Source organism: Lepidochelys kempii, chromosome 2 (genome assembly GCF_965140285.1).
Source record: "Lepidochelys kempii isolate rLepKem1 chromosome 2, rLepKem1.hap1, whole genome shotgun sequence".
Lineage (NCBI taxonomy): Eukaryota > Metazoa > Chordata > Testudines > Cheloniidae > Lepidochelys > Lepidochelys kempii.
In genome coordinates, this window is record NC_136381.1 from 245,824,857 (window position 1) to 245,845,384 (window position 20,528).

Below are 20,528 nucleotides of genomic sequence, written 5' to 3' on the forward strand. Positions count from 1 at the left end.
CTGTTTGCTTAAGCTGCTCTTTTAACTGCATGATCGCACATGCATCTGGGAAGCTGGGGAAAGGTTTTATTCCTCCTACTTTCCTATTACAGCACTTCTTCCAACATACAAAGGTCCTGAGTCTGCAAGTACATTAATAACTGTACTTGTGAGTAAAAGTAGTTACTGATAAGCATAAGCATTTTCAGGACTGAGTTCTCCCTTGGTATATAGGACATTATTTAGGGAAGAAGCACTTCTATGAATTACATTATCATAGCATTCTAGTTACTAATGCTTATCTGATATTTTCAGAGAGGCAGATCCTCAGCTTGCATAAACCGTCAGCTGAGGATCTCGCAAAGTGTTTTACAAGGATATTACTATTCCTCGTTTATTGCTGAGGGGGACAGACTCAGAGAGGGTAAGTGACTTGCCCAATGGCACATACAATGTCAGTGTCGGAAGCAGAATTAGAACTTAGGAGTCAAATTCTGATAATCTTTTACCAGAGAGTGAAGCACACTGTCTCTCCTAAGAATTCGGATATTCAAAGAAGAAGCAAAGAGCAACAGTACACTACTGTCAATCTCAACCAAAGACGCTGGCTCCAAGACAACGGTGCAAACCTACAGAACTCAAGAGGATTGCATGTGTGCAAGCCTGGGCAAAATTCTCCTCATTTAGTTTTTACTCAGAGCAATAACACGGAGGAAGCATTACTGAAAGCTGCATGGCCTACAATAAAAGGCAGTGGGATACAAGCAACAACTGTCGGTATTTTCTACCTTGTCTGTGGCCATCTACCATTTATAACTTTTGTTGTTGGTACTTCTCACGTTTTCAGTCTTTGCCAGGTGAATCGCTATTGAAGACTCTGGCCCCACTGATGTCAGCCATGTTACCTGCTGTACGCAGAGTCAGATTCTGCTAGTGCTGCCACCACCAGTGGAGCTGTTATGGTGCCAACACAACAAGGGGAGACTAGGGGGAATGCCACGGTAATCAAGGACTAAGGGACAAATCCTGATCTAATTGAAATTAATGACAAAATCTTCAGACACCAAAGGACACACTAAAAATGTTCGATTGAGGAGCCAGAATTGGAGAATCCGAGGATTCTGCACATTGTCTAATGGCAGAGCACACGTGTTTTATCAAATAAGAACAAGGATTACAGGCAACTAAGGGGAGCTGGAGCAGGCCCATAATGTGCAAAGTGCATTATTCTGGTCATACAGCCCATTTGAAATCAAACTGTTGGCAATTTAAATGGAAGCATGCACAATAGTAATCAGAAGTAGTATCTCAATGCTGTTTGACGATAAAAGGAAGTGATACCCCTGTAAGCCAAGCTCTGATGTATCCAACTCGTAAAATTTACTTTCTTGTTATACAATACTTTACGTGTTGCAGTCATTAGGCGTCAAATCAGCACAGCACTTAAGCATTTGCTTAACATTTATCATATGACTAGTCCCAGTGGAGTGCTTCATGCTTTAAGCCTAGACTTATGTGGTTTGCTGAACTCAGATCTTATTCCGTCATTGGTCCATTCCTTGGGTCATTTACTTTTTTTAAGGTGCATGGGTTTTTATTCTTTCAGTTAAGTATAGTAAAGTAGTCCCATGCAAATTATTTTAAACAACAAAAAATTTTATGTACCTTATTCTTATTGCAAACATACAAAGGTTCTAAGAATGCATTGACTAGTTACCCTAAAGCCACTATCTAAAACACCAAAACACAAGCTAAATATTAGCCAACATAATTGATAGAATTTTAATTAGATTAAGCTTCAATCAATCTGGAAAATGTTGATTACTTTCTGATCACAGGAGCTTAATGTTTTAAACTAGAATATTTTAGCAAACTAAATGTTTCAAGGTATTGTTAGTATCACAACAAAGACAGACATTGTACAATTTAATTTTCAAAGGATATGCAGTCTTACCTCCACAATAGCATTCAGGGCAGTGTCAGCACCAATGCTAAAGTCGGTGCCTGGCACATTGTTGCTAATAGTAGCTGGCAACACACAGATAGGAATGCAAAACTCCTCAAAGCGAGCACGTGCTTCAGCTAATTGCAGACAACTTTCATAGGCCTGAAGCAGCGGTACAAGTATTATTAGCAAAACACACTTGCATATGGATAGCAAATTATTATGCATTCAGCTAGTGGCTCCTTGCGTGTGATGGGAGGGTTGGCTTTCCATTGGCACAACAAAATAAAATTGGTGATATTAAGGAGGGACAAAAAAAAAGTTTCCTCTAAATACCACAACAGTGCACTTGGGTCGCATTGGCACAATGCTCTTCTGAAGAAAGCGCAGAAGGAAGTTAATGTGAGTTAATACAGACTGAAAATGAAATGTGGATAGCGCAGAGACTGAAGTAGCTAAGCAGAAAGGTAGGCAGCATGAGTGTACTAGAAATAAGTCACCTCAAAATAAGTTAAATGAACAAACACTATTCTACATACTAAATAGTTTAAGGAAAGGTAACTAGGAAAACATCTACACTCAGAAGAAAATGCTTCTGGATACACTACTATTATGACAGGTTTCAGAGTAACAGCCGTGTTAGTCTGTATTCGCAAAAAGAAAAGGAGTACTTGTGGCACCTTAGAGACTAACCAATTTATTTGAGCATAAGCTTTTGTGAGCTACAGCTCACTTCATCGGATGCATTCAGTGGAAAATACAGATGATGTTTTTATACACACAAACCATGAAAAAATGGGTGATTATCACTACAAAAGGTTTTCTCTCCCCCCATCCCACTCTCCTGCTGGTAATAGCTTATGTAAAGGGATCATTCTCCTTACAATGTGTATGATAATCAAGGTGGGCCATTTCCAGCACAAATCCAGGGTTTAACAAGAACGTCGGGGGAGGGGTAGGAAAAAACAAGGGGAAATAGGTTACCTTGCATAATGACTTAGCCACTCCCAGTCTCTATTCAAGCCTAAGTTAATTGTATCCAATTTGCAAACGAATTCCAATTCAGCAGTCTCTCGTTGGAGTCTGGATTTGAAGTTTTTCTGTTGTAATATCACAACTTTCATGTCTGTAATCGCGTGACCAGAGAGATTGAAGTGTTCTCCGACTGGTTTATGAATGTTATAATTCTTGACATCTGATTTGTGACCATTTATTCTTTTACATAGAGACTGTCCAGTTTGACCAATGTAAATGGCAGAGGGGCATTGCTGGCACATGATGGCATATATCACATTGGTAGATGTGCAGGTGAACGAGCCTCTGATAGTGTGGCTGATGTGATTAGGCCCTGTGATGGTGTCCCCTGAATAGCTATGTGGGCACAGTTGGCAACGGGCTTTGTTGCAAGGATAGGTTCCTGGGTGAGTATTTTTGTTGTGTGATATGTGGTTGCTGGTGAGTATTCGCTTCAGGTTACGGGGCTGTCTGTAGGCAAGGACTGGCCTGTCTCCCAAGATTTGTGAGAGTGTTGGGTCATCCTTCAGGATAGGTTGTAGATCCTTGATCATGCGTTGGAGGGGTTTTAGTTGGGGGCTGAAAGTGATGGCTAGTGGCGTTCTGTTATTTTCTTTGTTGGGCCTGTCCTGGAGTACGTGACTTCTGGGAACTCTTCTGGCTCTATCAATCTGTTTCTTCACTTCTGCAGGTGGGTATTGTAGTTGTAAGAATGCTTGATAGAGATCTTGTAGGTGTCCAGACTCCAACGAGAGACTGCTGAATTGGAATTCGTTTGCAAATTGGATACAATTAACTTAGGCTTGAATAGAGACTGGGAGTGGCTAAGTCATTATGCAAGGTAACCTATTTCCCCTTGTTTTTTCGTACCCCCCCCCCCGACGTTCTTGTTAAACCCTGGATTTGTGCTGGAAATGGCCCACCTTGATTATCATACACATTGTAAGGAGAGTGATCACTTTATATAAGCTATTACTAGCAGGAGAGTGGGATGGGGGGAGAGAAAACCTTTTGTAGTGATAATCACCCATTTTTTCATGGTTTGTGTGTATAAAAACATCTTCTGTATTTTCCACTGAATGCATCCGATGAAGTGAGCTGTAGCTCACGAAAGCTTATGCTCAAATATATTGGTTAGTCTCTAAGGTGCCACAAGTACGACTATTATGGACGCTGCTTTCTTTAGCCACTGGTTTGTCCTAGAAGGTGAAGACACACCTCTGTCACTGAAAGAAAAAATCATGAAAATATGGCCCATGTTTTCCAAGAAGCATGTACATCAGGAGACACCTGTTTTTATGTGTGCAATTTGGATAATTGTGCATAAAAATGCAGGGATCTTGCACAAGACCATATATTTTGAAGGAACATTTTAGAGGCTTTTTGAGTGGTCTTTTGGGGATTTCAAATCCCATATAGGCAGAAGGTAAATATATAGCATATGAGGTAGTCTGTGTATTTTCACAGGCTCCAGAGTTCCTAGTACTCTGTAGCAAAGGACTATACAGATGACCCCCGACATACGCAACTGTTCTGTTCCAGAAAGCCTTACGTAACTTGAATTTTGCGTGAGTCAGACATGTATACCCATGCGTTACGCAAAAATTTCTGCAACTCATTTCTGGCTTATGGAACTTTTTCCGTAAGTGTGAATTTGCGTAAGTCAGGTCTTGCATAACCCAGGGAGCGTCTGTAGAATGTGCAGTTGTTCTGACTTAGTAAGTGCACTAATCCAATTCTTCCTCAATATACAGTAATCCTGAACACCCATTGTGTAGAGAGAATGTGAAAAATCCCCACATATTTCATGAATCTCCAAAGGAAATCCAAATCCTGCAGTTCTTTTTGTTTTCACTAGTCTCGCTCTCCCAGCGAGGAAAAGGGTGCACAGTGGGGTGGGAGCAGGTATAAAACACCCTATTGGTACATGAGAGGAGAGCTCTGCAGGCCAATCAGCCTCCCACAACTAAAATGCATCAGATGTCTGTGTAGTGGTGGATTGTAAGCAGGAAATGGGAAGGGAAGAGGTGATCTACCTGGGACATTTCTAGGATGGAAGACGGGGGATTGGAGTCTATGTGGAGGGTTCACGTGGCTTGGAGGTATGATGTGGTGGCAAGGGACCGAAGTGAAAATCTCATCTCCAACACTCCATCCCTGGGTATTTTGGAAATTTAACTTTCACTTAAAGCTAAAACTGGGATTTGACTGATCCCAGTGTCACTTCTGGATTAAAATGCTGCCCAGTTATCTTTGCAGTGCTGAGAAGTGCCACAGGCAGGAAAGAGGGGATTGGCATTTGTCTTTCAAGCTCAGCCATTGGAAAGCCTTGATGGGGGAACTTCACAGAACAGCCACTACCCCAGCCCAGCCCAGCCAGGCTTCTTCGAATTTTTCCTTACAGCAGAAAAAGATATACTGATTTGGGAACTGGTTTTGTTTAATAAAGCCTCAAAGCAGGCTGGATACCTGCAAAGCACGGATGAGCACAGCTGCAGCGTTTTAGCCAAAGACTTTTGGGGAAGTGGTACAGTTAGAGGGAGATTTGGAGCAATTATTGGCACAACCATTTAGTTAGTCTGGAATGAAAGATACACTTTACTTGCATTAAATACTGCGTCATTTCATTTGATGCAAGTGTTTTTAGCAAACACATGGGTGAATACTGTGTGGTAACCCAGGACTGCTACTGTATGAAGACATGCAACAACCCAGTATCACTGTTGCAAATCCACCAAAACAGTAACTTTATACAAAGGGTATATTTCACACAGTCTATAGAGGGTTAAACAATTAACAGATGGTTTAATAAATGGTTAATCAATTGTTATAGATTGTATTCCAATCTAACAGGTTGCTTATAACCACTAGCCTAGAACACTAAGTGCTCATGTCTGTAACATGCTTATAACATCTATGAATCAGCTCCAACCCTTTATAAATATACCCTTAATATAAAATGTGACCAAAGATACTATATAAGAACATATAATAATTCAGCATCACCCCTCCTCTACCCAGCTCCCATTTGCTGCAGTTTCTGGTTCCTTCCCCAACACGGTTAGATGATTCACCCCCTTACCTCTGCTGTTTCCCTGACAGGCTGTCTCTCCTCCCTTACACATGGCTGGTGCGAGGCTGCTCCTCTCCAGTTTTTCCATTTTCCATCTATGGCTGGCATCTTTCCTTCTCCCTCCCATTTTACTCTGACATCCCCTACGGGTAATCCTCGGCAGCAAAAGCTGTGCACAGGCCAGTGTGGATAACCACAGCAGCAAAGTAACAGGGGGTAGCCGTGTTAGTCTGTATCCACAAAAACAACAACAAGGAGTCCGGTGGCACCTTAAAGACTAACAGATTTATTTGGGCATAAGCTTTCGTGGGTAAAAAACCCGCTTCTTCAGATGCATGGAGTGAAAATACCTGGTCAGTATAATAATGCATCTGTAATTTTCACTCCATGCCCCCGGACCCCTTGTTGTTTTCACAGCAGCAAAGAGCGTGCAGCACGGGCAGTTCAAGAACGGTACAGATTCCGGGTACGAACTTGGCTCACCAGCCCACTCTGAAGCCTGCACTGTGCTATCTTCACTGCTACTGTTACCTGTGCTTGCTGGACTCAAACTAGCTCAGGTAGGCTAGCCTGTGCACAGCTTTTGCTGTGCAGACATATCGTGAAATCAAGACTTCTTCCTGTCTCCTGCTCAGCTCTATATTTCTCTCTCTTAACCCCTTCAATGCCCATCATGGTTTATATTGTTTCCAATTATTTTTCCCCATCCTCTTACCACGCTCTGTTAGGTATGAAGGGGGCTGTAAATTAGTTTCACTCTGTTCAATCAAATGCAAAGCTCCCTGCCTTCTGTAAAATCATGCTGCAGAATTTTCTCTGAAATCCTCCCCTGGCTAGAGATTTGTGCTGCGGAATCCAAGCTTTCATTTAAAAATCTAGCCTTTAGTGTTATAAAGAAAACAATTTGAAAACACTGACCAGCACATACTTCCTGAGTGCTGTGTTCCTGAGTTTGCAGACAGCCTGAAACAACAGCCTTGAAAGGGCTGTCTCATTCACTTTCATGGATCGTTAACACTGTAAACATTTTAATTTAAATATAATCACTATGTTAACAATCTAACTGATTATTTTTCTTTTTTAGCAATAACTACCAGCTAGCATGCTTATCCCACAATCCTCAAATGTCTCCTATGCCCAGCTAGGTGCCAAAAGTGCCAAATGCTACCTAGTCAACAAACAAACCTCCACAAGTTTGCCGCAGATTATCTCTGCAATGCAGTTATACAACGTCACTACAAAAATCTTCGGCATATCAAAAATGAAATGTAGGGACAGCATAAAATTAATTCAATTTAACATCAAAACAAACAACACAGGACAAACTGTACTGGGCATAAGATTCTCTTTTTAAATATGCGAATGATAAAAACCCTGCATTCTAAAATGCAAGTGAAACTGTCACAGAATTTCCAGGGTCCTGTGCTAAAGAGCCTCAGAACCCAAGAACCTTGCCACACAATTTAGGTCCCATGGCTAAGGAGTGCACAGGCCCTTTACTAGAACCTAACCATTCTTTTCTTTAGGTTGTAAATTCTTCAGGACAGGGAGTCCTATTTGTTGATAGTTCATCTTCCATTCAGTGCTCTCATGAACCCTCCCTAATTCAGAATTTTTATATGTATATTAGTTGCTACCTATTAATTCTATAATACTTTTCCTGATTCCAGTGAATGGGAAATAACCAATTACTTTAAAAGATGCCAAAGCACCACTGGATGATTTGCAGTTGTCTGCCTGGAGAGAAATACCCTGAACTACCCATGATTTAATTTTGGAGTTTGATTACTTCATGATTTAGTTGTGGTTAGGACAGATATTTTACTTTTTCCTTACAGGCTTCATGACAATAAGTATCATCCTTGAACATATTTTATATACAAACATTTCTTGGGCAACACAAGGCATACACTGCAATAACTAACCAAAAATTATACTTGTAGTATGTACAGAGGACAATTTATCTGATTATGGAAAAAAAGCTCATCAGATAGGAAGTCAGTACCCTATAATGGCATTTAAGATTGTGTTAGAATGTCTGAAAAGTACTCAGGCATGTAAGCACTAACAGCTGATGTAACTAGCCACACTAAACTTTTTCAGGATCTCAGAAACCTGCCTATACACATCCTAGAGGCCTCATTACCCACTCGTAGACCACATACTTACCTTATTGCAAACTGAGAAAATTCACAAAGATTGACATTTAAGTGAGAAGAGTAGCAATAAAACAGTTGCTTTGAATCCCTACAACTAAGTTTCAGGTCACTTAAGCATTTCACTTCAGCAGGAGTACAAGGACCATTAACTTCACTACTAATGTGCTTCAATACTGTGCTAGAGGAAATCACCTGTTGGAGGAGTTCATTATTCACTCGTATGAACTAGAAGGAGACCGCCTATTCATATTTAACAAGCCAACTGGCAATGAAGGTGATGTCACTACTCAGTATGATTTGGATGACCATAAAGTGAAAGGATCTATGTCAGTGGTGGGCAACCTGCGGCCCCCAGGTCGCACCCAACCCATCAGGGTAATCCGCTGCCAGGCCACGAGACAGTGTTTACATTGACCGTCTGCAGGCACAGCTACCCGCAGCTCCCAGTGTCCGCAGTTCGCCATTCCCAGCCAGTGGGCGCTGCGGGCAGCCGGACCTGCAGACGGTCAATGTACACGCTATCTCGCAGCCCGCCAGCGGATTACCTTGACCAGCCTGTGAGGCCCATGGGCCGCAGGTTGCCCACCACTGATCTATGTACCTTTACCAATTCTCTGAGTGGCCCACCATAACTTCAGTTCAGATGCTCAGAGGGCAGAAGGCTTACACAGCTTACAAACTTTTGTAAAAGAAAAGAAGTCCTTCTATTTTTCTTAAACAAAAGACTTTTTTAAAATGAAAGGTTAGTTCTCTTCACAGCTGAAATGAATCTATGGCTTCCTGAACCATTACATTTTATATACATCTCAAAAGAAAATCTAGGAAGAAATAAAACACAAGAATTGGACAAAATTCTAGCCTTTTATCAGTAAAATGTATCAGCTTCAAAATAGATAAAACTATTATATTAACAACATGGGAATACTCTCTGACTGCTCTCTAATGAGGTTACCTGAAATCTAAACCCAGTGTATTGCAAAATATTGCTGTGTGTCCTGCTCTGTGTGAAATTGTCTACAAGGTCTATAAAGATGACAGTTAGATAAATGCAGAAAGCCTATGATGAGAAGAAAAGCAGGCATCATGCATTACAGCATTATTTTACTTACCTTGATTTGCTGTCAATCTTTTTGGAATGGAGAATTTTATTTACCAGAACTGGAAACAAGGCCAACTTAGATATAACGTGGACCATGTGTAAAGAACAATTTAGAACTAAATTTTTATCAGTTGTTTACAGTCTTGACAAGGGCAATATTATAAGGGAAAATGAACATCTAATAATGCATGAGGGTCTAATTTTGCTAAAAGTAAATAAAATGAAAAGTTGACTACTTTATATACATGTAAGTTAAGTATATAGAAAAAAATTATGTTAATGTTCTTGGAATTAAGAAACTTGAGAAATCCTTCAAATCTCTCAAAAATGTCAGATAAGGACTAAAATATTCAAAAGTACCTAAGGGTATGTGCACACTGCAATAACACACCCACAGCTGGCCCATATCAGCTGACTTGGGCTTGCGGGGCTCAGGCTGTGGTGCTCTAAAATTGCCATGTAGATGTCCGGGCTCAGGCTCCAGCCTGAATGTTTATTTTACAGCCTCCCAGGCAGAGCCTCTTGAACCCAAGTCAGTGACGTGGGCCAGACGCAGGTGTTTTACTCCAGTACAGACCTAGCCTAAGTGACTTTGGAGCTGAAGTCCCATTTTCAAAAGTGACTTGAAAGTCACTATCTTTCACTGAGCATCTTGGCTAATAGCCATTGATGGACCTATCCTCCATAAACTTATCTAATTCTTTTTTTCAACACAATGATACTTTTGACCTTCACAACATTCCTTGACCATGAGTTCCACAGGTTGACTTGGCCTTGTGTGAAGACGTACTTCTTTGTTTGTTTTAAACATGCTGCCTGTTAATTTCATTGGGAGACCCCTTGTTCTTGTGTTATGTGAAGGGGTAAATAACACTTCCTTATTCACTTTCTCCACACCAATCACCATTTTATAGACCTTTATCATATCCCCTATTAATGGTCTCTTTTCTAAGCTGAATGGTCCTACTCTTTTTAATCTCTCCTCCTCTAGAAGCTGTTTCATACCCCTAATAATTTGTGTAATAATGTAATATCTCTGTGCATTTTCTATATACTAATGTATCTTTTTTGAGATGGGGCAACCAGAACTACACACAGTATTCAAGATATGGGCATAGCATAGCTTTATATAGTGGCATTATGATACTTTCTTCCTTATTATCTATCCTTTCCCTAATGGTGCCTAACATCCTGTTAGCATTTTTGACTGCTGCTGCACACTGAGAAGATATTTCCAGAGAACTATCCAGAGTGACACCAAGATATTTTTCTGCTATTTACCTCTCTCCACTTTGAAAACTTACTATTTATTCCTACCCTGTGTTTCCTATCTTTTAACAAGTTATTGATCCATAAGAGGACCTTCCCTCTTATCCCATGATTGCTCACTTTGCCTAAGAGCCTTTGGTGACGGACCTTGTCAAAGGCTTTCTGAAAGCCCAAGCTCACTATATCCTGCATCACTCTTGGCCATATGGTGTTGACCCCCTCAAACAATTCCAGAAGACTGGTGGAGAATGATTTCCCTTTACAAAAGCCATGGTGACTCTTTCCTGACACATTGTGTTCATCTATGTGTCTGATAATTCTGTTCTTTGTTACAGTTCCTTAGATTTGTCACTTAAAAAGAACTGCTCTGGTGTGGGAATCTTCCCTCACATCTTTTGCAGTGAAAACCGATGCAAAGTAGAGCATTAGTAGAATACCTACTTATTGGAGAAATATCTGAGAAATAAACCCGAATCTTTGCAATATATAAGGACACCCTGTAACTGTTTATTGTAACTGGGTACACTCTAATGTTTGGTGTAGAGAAGGGATTTCCTCTTCTACACTGCCATAAACTGTCACTAGTTTTTGACTTTGGGCTTGATGGTGGTGCTTTATTCTTTTTTTCTCCCCTCTCCTCTGTATATGTATGCCGGAAAGACTACTTGTGTGTATACAGTGTTATTGTAGCCACATCATGCCTAGGATATTAGAGAGACAAGGGTAGGTGAGGTGATATTCTTGTATTGCACCAACTTCCGCTGGTGTGAGCGACAAGCTCTTCTTCAAGTCCTGGTTCAATAAAATATATTACCTCACCAGCCTTGTCGCGTGTGCGTGTGTGTGTCATGTTATTACTTTCCAAAATCCAAAAGTTAAAAAAATCTATAAAATTAAAATGGAGTTTTTCTATACAGTGCATGTGAAAAATGGTTGGAAAAAGTGAAGTATACCAGGACTTTTCAGTTCAGTGTCACTTGCATGCAGTCACCAAACCATTTTGCAGATTATGTTTCCAATGTTCTGGTCTATAAAATATCCACTTCTAGCCAATTCAATCAGCATTAACTTGAATGCTTTGTTAGTAAGCACGCACACTTGAACAGACTTACATCAGTTATAGTGTTCAGAGCAGTATCTGCACCAATGCTGAAATCTGAACCCGGTACATTGTTGGATACAGTTGCAGGAACCATAACCATTGGAACACAGAACTCGTCATATTTCTCACGGGCAGCTGATAATTCCAAAAGTCCCAGGTAGGCCTGTTGGGCACAGGCACGGTGTGAACAATTAGAAGGGATAAAAAGAGGACAAGGGTGGAATTATAACATGGATGAGGCCACAGGGAGAGCCATTTTTTACCACAGCACACATCACACATTGGGATAATAAGGAACCACTAAAATCTAACAAAAAATACTTAAAAATATCACACATTTAAAATCTGAGACAAACAATAAGTACTTCTTTCACTCTTAATGAGATATATATTTTATACATACCCAATGCTCTAGATAATAGGAAAATGTTACTGTATAGATCAGATTCACATACATTTTAATATCATAGTCATTTTCATTTAACTTCCCTTAATCTCATCGCTATGGACCTGATTCAGGAAAATACTTATGCAGGCACATAAATCCATCCACATTCAGGAAGGCACTTAAGGACGTGCTTAATTTTAAACATATGCTTACGTGCTTTCCTGAAAAGGAATGCTTTCCTGAATCAGGGCCTATATGAAATAAAAGTTATTTTGGTGAAAAGACTAAAATCCTTGTCTCCAAAAATAAAAATACATTTCTAGATTATTGATCCAGAAATTAAAATATATTAGAATGAACTGAACATATGAACTGGAGTGGCTTAAACAAGAAGCCAGGGTGCAGTTTTTATTATAATTTAAAGACTACTGTGGGGCCTTTCAAAGGTGCCTACATTTCTTAGGAACACAAGTCCCATTTGCATTTGTGCTCCTAAGTCACTTAGGCTATTTTGAAAATCTGTTCTACCCTGCTGTCTTACCTTTAATTGAGGGGGGACTATGTATTTTGTTTTACACTTACTATCAACTATTCTGCATTCCAAAGCTCCAGAGACATAGATCATCTCCAAAATTTCTTATCTCAAAAGCTCTCGCTCTGTTCCATATATCAAAATTCAACATAAGCAAAATTTTAGTTATGGGGAAAAGAAAATATTTTGATGCTTAAAAATGAGTGTAGTGTGTTTCAATTCCACTCCAACTAACAAGTTAACAGAACAACTAGGTAATGTACCTCAAATCCACCAATAACCATAAGAGCGTTGATGTTATTAGTGCGCATCTGGTCAGCAATCTTCTCCAAATACTTTGCAGGGAGGGTACTAAAAAAATAGTTAAATCGAAAGGAGACGAGAGGTCAAATATCTATGGATATTACTGACAATACCTGTTCGTTTTGGTAGGATGGGTTGTTAAATTGTCAGTATAGTGAAAAGTTCTATATTTTACACACTTAGGCTATGTCTACACTATGAGCTGGCAGGGCAGGGTGATTCCCCTGCTCATGTACCCATATTCACACTTGCTCTCATCAATCTAGTGTGAGTATAAGTATCAGTGTAGCCACGGTAGCATGAGCAGTGGCAGTGGAGACACAGGTTCACCATGCCAAGGAGGTACTCATTGGTTTCAGGTGGGTTTGTATTTGGCACGCCTAAGCCATGCCTCTTCTGCCCTACTCACTCCCCAGTACTACTGCAGCTACACTGCCATTTATACGCACTCCAGCTCGATGAGAGCTAGCCCAGTAGGTGTATTTGAGCAGGGGAATCACACCCCTCGCATGTAGTATAGACGTCGCCTTAGCCATAGAAAGACTTTATTTTCTAGCTCTCATCTACATTGAGATGATTACACAATACAATTACAGCCAGTAACAAAGGAAGCCAGGAAAGGACTTTTTTGGAAATCCACCCCAAAAATTAAATAAACTTAGTCTATTATGTCTTTAGTCGGTCTTCTCCCTCTGTTCTTTTAAACCATGGAGGAGCAAATAGTTTTTATGTAATGTTTCCCCATGACCAACAGTCCTAAACTTTATTGAGGTAATTAATTTAAATAGGATAATCAGATATGCAAAATCTGACTAAGTTCTTAGGTAAATGGGTTGAAAGAATGTGTTAGTCACAAGATAAAGCCATGATTCCACAGGCTGTTCCATGCATATAGACATAACATGGGTCTGCATGGACACAGCAATGCATTCACAAGTTGTGTATCATAAGTCTAGAGCGTGCCATGTAACCACGCTTCTTGTAACTTCCTACAATACTCTGTAGCAATAGCCATAAGTGTCTTAAAGCAATGATACACAACAAGGGACTGTTTTAATTCTGTCTCCACTGATGGAAACCCATTAGTACCACAAAATGCTGAATTTGAACACCCTGAACTTAAAAGAGAAGAGATGTCAGGTAAATTCTCAAAAATCAAAAGAAGCTTCAATACATAAATGTACAGTAAAGACAGCACATGCAGTTCACTCAGTGGCGGATTAGCCACTGGGCCAATGGGGCAGGTGCCCAAGGGGCCCCAGAAAAATGGGGGCACTCCTTCCAGGTAGCAGGGTCAGGGCGCGGGGGCTTGCCCTGCTCCCCCCATCCACCCAGTTCTTCTGCCAGGGAGTGGGGTCAGGGCACAGAGGCTTGCCCCACTCCGTCTGCCTGGCGCTGCTGTCAGGGTGCAAGGGAACCCTTGCACCGCAACCCCACTCCCTGGCAGGAGCGCTGGACGAGTGGGGGAAGCCCCCATGCCCCAACCTCATTTCCCCAGCAGGAGCATGAGGGGGGGAAGATGGGGGAAGGAGGCCGCGCGGCGGGGGGGGGGACTGCAGGAGGAAGGGCTGGGGAGTGGCCCCCCACTTGCTCTGGTCTAGGCCCCACAAACCCCTAATATACCTCTGAGCTCACTAAAAGGTACGTTTTGGCCACTGTTTCTTCTACTTGGGTAAAGTGACCGCAGCCAAAATTACGATATTACCGTTTTGTGCCAAGAAGCGACCCTCCTTGTCCAGTCCAACCTCCAACATCTCCCCAGCTGATTTCCTTTATCTACAAATAAAGTTAAAAAGAGGAGGTTCCCGTAAGTAACTTTCCCAATGCTACATCTTTGGTCATGCAACAGATGCAGTTTAATGTAAAGCTTTTGGAACAGGTATTTAGCATCATGGGAGCTACCACAAATGAGACCTGGCAAAAAATCCCACAGCTCAGTTTCAAGAGGTTAATTTAATCTCCCTTGAAATTTTACCCTTTTCTCCCTTGAAATTTTACCCTTAGCTCACCTCTGTCTATTTGTTCCTTCTTCCTCTATGAATCCTGCCTCCATCTTTTTCCTCAACTCTTATCTTTCATCCTCCCTCCGTCTCATCTCCTCCCCTTACCTTTTGTGATAGTATAATGCAAGAATCCAAAGCCAGGTCCCAAACTTGTTCCTTCTCTTGAGCGAGTGAAGGACCAATTTTCACTCTGCTGTGACCTGACCCCCATCCCCATCCTCCAGCCGATCTAGAAAGTGGAATATGACAAACTCTGTATCCATCTTCTCCTTGGGAGACCAGGTTAGCTGATGGATTGCCTCAGACATGGAGGAAGGGAAGTATCATGACAGACCTATCCCCACTTTCTGAAAAACAACTAACCTGTGTCTGCCCTAAAGAGAAGTCCTTCAGGGTTTCAAAAATACAGCATGTCACAAATCTCAGGACTTGGTTGCTGTATAGTATAGCATATTCCACTGAATGGGTATATCTGATAATAAGGCACAAACATGACAACAGATTCAGTGATTGGTCTGTTATCTCGCTATTATCTAGCCTGTCTGTTTATCTCCAGATGCTTCATACTCCAAAGGCCAGTACAATGTAGGCAGTCTGCCAAACACTCAACATCCTGCCAAGGTCACATTAAAGCTGTCCTCTGTGCAGAAACAATGAACCTCTTATACAGAGAATTTCTCATCCAAGATATCCAGGAGGCAAAAGAATTCAGACCGGGTTAACCTAAGACAGGATGCTCTTAAAGGTACATCTTATACAGGGCTGCTTGTTTGCAGACACATATTACACCTGCAAAAGTGTCGGAGTGAAAAAATAGCTGCAGGCGTAAAATTAAATAGGCTGAGCCTCTGCCGACTTGGACTGCGCCGGCAGTGAGACAGCAGTGCAACTATTCAGATTTGTAACTGTGTTTCAATGGCTGGCATAAATTTTGCACCCTCAGACAAGAGAGTCACTCTTCCGAAATTGTACCCGCTCAGGAAAGAGACTTGGTGCTTAACCATACTTAACCAAATGATCTCGAATTGAATATTAATGCATAGACCTAACTATCTGGTTCTGAGCTGTAAGGGAATTCCATTGCTGGTGTTCAGCACCCATATATTGCGTCAAGACATCCTTAGTCTCTATAGCAATGGTAGAGATACACAGGTGACGTGATCTATATATTTATAATATGATCTATGTATTTATAATATGATCTATGTATTTGTTGGCAATAAAGTATACAGCTCCAATCTGAATTAACTAGGTGTGTCTATATATAAGCAGTTAAATTTAAAAACCCTTGTGGAGTCAGTTCACTGAATGATATCACAGTCATTTCTGTATTTCCATTAGAAATATGACAAAAAGATAAAAAATAAAAAAAAAACAGTTTACAGCACTTTAAATACAGTCATTTCGTACTAACCTGGCCTCTAGCAAAGCCTTCAAATCCATCAATGACAGCAAACATGTTGTGACCTTCAGTTATGCCAACTCTTACTGCAGATCGGACGGCAGCATTCATACCGGCTGCAGGGGCACCTACATTTAAAACTGCCACATTAAAATTAGTCTGCAAAAGAAAGAGAAAACAATTGTTAGATCGAATTTACAACAGTGAAATGACTGACAGATATTCTAATGTTACATAGCAACTGTATCGTAAAAAGATCAAAAGCAGTTTTCAAAAGTTTAAAAAAGCTGTTCTAGATTTAAGTGGGTAAAAAGGTTTCAGCACATCATCATCAAATTTTAAAAAAAAACATATAGAAACAATCAGAAAAGGAACAAAAGATCTAGCTTTTCTAAAAAAAATTTAAACAGTTTTGACCAAGAGCTACATTTGACTCGAAGATCAAATCACTCAGGGTCTTGTATTTTCATTCTAACAGGGTCAAAAACTATGACAAAAAAAACCCTCAGTTATCCACTTGGTGTCATAATATCAGTGCAGAAATTTGCAACAAAAAACCCCCGTAAAGTAGGCAAGGCAAAGAGTGTGAAGGGACATGGTTTGGTCCAGTGGCGTAACCACTAAGCATGTGTTATCAGCTGACTCATGGAACAGAAAAGACATCACCTTCAAATTAAAATGTCTGCCAAATCCTTATGCAGGCAAGATACCATAACAACGGTCACTGAAAGAGACTTTTGCAGTGGGATTACAGTTCAGAGATCACATTTAGACAACTCAAACTACTTTTGGGTATGTAATGTTTGCTATTGACTGGAATTAAATGTATTTAGGTAAAGGTGTTTAGTCCTTTCAGAGCTCAGAATGTCTCTGTGTTCAATTCTACAGTGAAGTCAGGATAATGAACATGTAACATTGCAGTGATTTCACGGCTAAGGCTACAACATCAGATAGAGGTTTATGACTTCACTAAAGATCAGAGCAGAGAACAAGCTGGGCTGTAAGGAGAAAAACTCTCAATAAAACAAGATCTGCTATAATAAAGGGAAACAGAACATTATCAGGTAATTTGTGCTTTGTACACATGCTTTTAACAGTGTCAAAGTCCCTCTTTACATTGCTTAATTATGAATTTACCTTGGTTATGTCAAAACAATTGTTTGTAAGGGGCTTTACAGGAAAGCATATTCAGTACTCCTCAGGTAACCAAATACACACAATGTTGTTGTAAGCTGTTCCTTTCATTTATAGGTCAGATATACAAGGTCCAATTCTGACCTCACACCAGGTTTGGAACAGCAAATATTCTTTTCTGCAATGGAGTTACTCCTACTTCAGACTGGTGTAACTGAGACCACGGATTCTTTCCTAAAGAAACAGCTCTATGATTTCCATTGTAAGTGCTAAAGGAAATGACAAGTCAAAATGAGCTTTATCAGGATAAAAAAAGTCAAGTTATTGAGTAAAAAATTAGCAAAACATCTTTCTGACTAATTTTAACCATTAGTTCATAGAACTCTACTCAACTCAAGTCTTCTCTACAACAAGCAGTACCTGAAATAGAGAAGTGTTCTTTACAAATTAATCACTGGTTATTTTCCTTGAAAGTTGTACTAAAAACAAAAAATCATTAAATTATAACTTTTAGATATTGGGCCAGATCCTCAGACAGTGTAAATCAGTGCAGCTCCATTGACTTCCATGAAGCCATGCTGATTTACACCAGTCAAGAATATGATCCATTACTTTTAAATGAAAGAAGTAAGTCTATATTCATAATACATAGAATTTGGTTTCGTATTTCCACAGTTGAAATTAATACTGGCAAAAAAAATCTTAATAAGGATAGAACTAAAACTTTGCGTAGTTTAACTTCTCCAGAAGGTAAGCCATGTTATTTTACATTTAGTAAGGGTGAAGCATTCAAGTGCTAGTGAACAGCAGAAGCAAAATGCAAAATAGTCTGAGCTTGCGTGGCAGCACTCATTGAGCTTTAAGCAATTTGTTAATCACATTCAGCAGCACCTCCACATTAAAATGGCATGCATTAAAGTGCTCTGCCTGGATTTTGGCATAGCAATGGCCTAACTGAGGAGGAAACTCTTCCATTTTCAATCCCAAAAGAGAACAAACATTTTGGTTTTTTTTCTAAAGATTACAGATTGTAAAAACCAAAACAGTTGCTAACAAAAATCATGGTATTTATTCAAATATTGCATGGGCAGTGTTATTTCCCGGCCATTGTGCCATAGAGTGTGACAGTGCATGGCAGACTGTGTTTGCCTGTAGTGAAGAGTCTAATTTTCCTGTATCTGAAGCACAGGTGGGCAAACTATGGCCCGCAAGCCACATCCGGCCCACAGGACCCTCCTGCCTGGCCCCTGAGCTCCTGGCCCAGGAGGCTAGCCCCCGGCCCCTCCCCTGCTGTTCCCCCTCCCCCGCAGCCTCAGCTCACTGCGCCTCTGGTGCAATGCTCTGGGAGGTGGGGCTGCGAGCTCCTGGAGCCACCAGTGCTCCAGGCAGCATGGTAAGGGGGTTGCATAGAGGGCAGGGGAGTTCGAGATAGAGATCAGGGGGCGGGGGTGTGGATAGGGGTTGGGGCGGTCAGAGGGCAGGGAACAGGGGGGTTGAACGGGGGCAGGGGTTCCTGGGGGACCATCAGGAAGGAGGGGTGGGGGTTGGATGAGGTGGCAGGGGGCAGTCAGGGGCAGGGGTACCTGGGGCGGTTAGGGGACAGGGAACAGGGGGGGTTGGATGGTGCAGGAGTCCGGGGGGGGGACGTCAAGGGGGCAACTTTTATTAAAAGTTTTGTACTGCAAATTGATATTTAAATTTTCTTCTGCTACCTTCAAGGAGATGTTTAATTTGCCCAATGACTAAGCCTTCACACATGGTATTGGTAAATCTTATATAATATTGTGGCTATTAAAAATGGAATGGCTGTGGCTCCTGAAACATTAAATCTTTTTGCTTACATGTGGCTGATGGCGAGTAACATTTGGATATTTCTGTTGCCCCATTGCCAGAATTTTGCATCCTGATACTTAAAGACTAGAATAGCTAGTAGAGGAATTTATTATTTGACCTCTTGGAAATCAAAAAAAGATAATTTTTCTTGGACATCACCTCTATATTCATCTAATAATGAATGGACTCAATAAATCACCTTACCACTGCTCATCCCTAGACAATGGAACTAGATGGTGGACACTTGTTTGCTCCCAAGACTAAGAAGCGTCATTAAGTTATTAAAACTATGATAACACTATGGTAATTCAGATATCTACAGATCTTATGCTCTTTGCTTTTATTCTCCATTGACCTCTTCATTCTTCGTTAGTATTTTATATCAATATTAAATTTTCAGCACTGGGCCCTTAAATCATGCAAGGAGCCTACTTGAGTTTGCAGGATCAGGCCCCCTGTTTTTTATAACCCTCTGTCAATACACATGGTATGGCTTGGGATAAACATGCCACGATAGATAAGCATTAAAAGTTTCTACAGAAAAATGGTTATCAGTACATTATGTAATCTTCATTTTACAGAAGTCAATTTAAGTTTCATTTTAGAGTTATTGCACAAACTCTAAAATTCAGGGGGGTTGGGGTGAAAAAGGCTTGATATAAATAATTCTGTGGCAAAACTGAAGCACCGGTCCTGAACATTCTACCATCCAGCTGTTGAGCACAAGTTTAAAATAATTTTTTTTAAAAGGCAAATTAAATCTCATTACCATGCAAAAGTAAAACAGTCTCAAAACCTACAAAGGTTACTGAGCTGTCTAAGATTAGTCACTGTGCAAATAATTACGTACACTACATGAGAGATCATCCTGTTAAAGAGAACAGAAAGATTTTTAAGTAACAGGCTACTCCTACAGACATTTTCTGCTAATTAACAACCTCACGATTGTAACGAGATAGTAACTACAATCCTACAATGTAAGGGTTCTCTGTATAAATGGGATAATACTCAAAATTTGATCAGTTACTCAAGAGACAAAATATTCATCAAGAAACTTAGACATTGACAAATATTTGTATTTATTTATTTTGCACTAGAATACTAAGGGTGATTCCCTTACCTAGTATAGGAGCAATGCTGATTTATACCAGCTGAGGATTATTATCTTGCCATAGATTTTTTAGTTATTTTTCTTTCTGTAACAGGTCACTAAGTTACTATATTCTTGGCTTTGTTATTCTTGCTTCTTTTTTTCCACCCTGTTCTTATCTTTTTTTCCCCAGTAAGTTTGAC

At 40.5% G+C, this 20,528-nt stretch overlaps 1 protein-coding gene across 6 annotated transcripts in view; it reads right to left on the reverse strand.

Annotated features, from left to right (window-relative positions):
- Positions 1 to 20,528, reverse strand: part of PFKP (phosphofructokinase, platelet) — an 85,121-nt gene that overhangs the window by 10,581 nt on the left and 54,012 nt on the right. For 3 of the 6 annotated variants that reach the window (XM_073334465.2, XM_073334469.2, XM_073334468.2), the window contains exons 13-17: positions 16,281 to 16,427; positions 14,569 to 14,639; positions 12,824 to 12,911; positions 11,651 to 11,803; positions 1,934 to 2,086 (exon numbers count right to left, since the gene is read on the reverse strand). In XM_073334465.2, coding sequence (XP_073190566.1) covers positions 1,934 to 2,086; positions 11,651 to 11,803; positions 12,824 to 12,911; positions 14,569 to 14,639; positions 16,281 to 16,427 — 612 coding nt within the window. The remainder of the gene's footprint in view (positions 1 to 1,933; positions 2,087 to 11,650; positions 11,804 to 12,823; positions 12,912 to 14,568; positions 14,640 to 16,280; positions 16,428 to 20,528) is intronic. The other 3 variants (XM_073334467.2, XM_073334466.2, XM_073334470.2) reach the window with 3 other exon arrangements.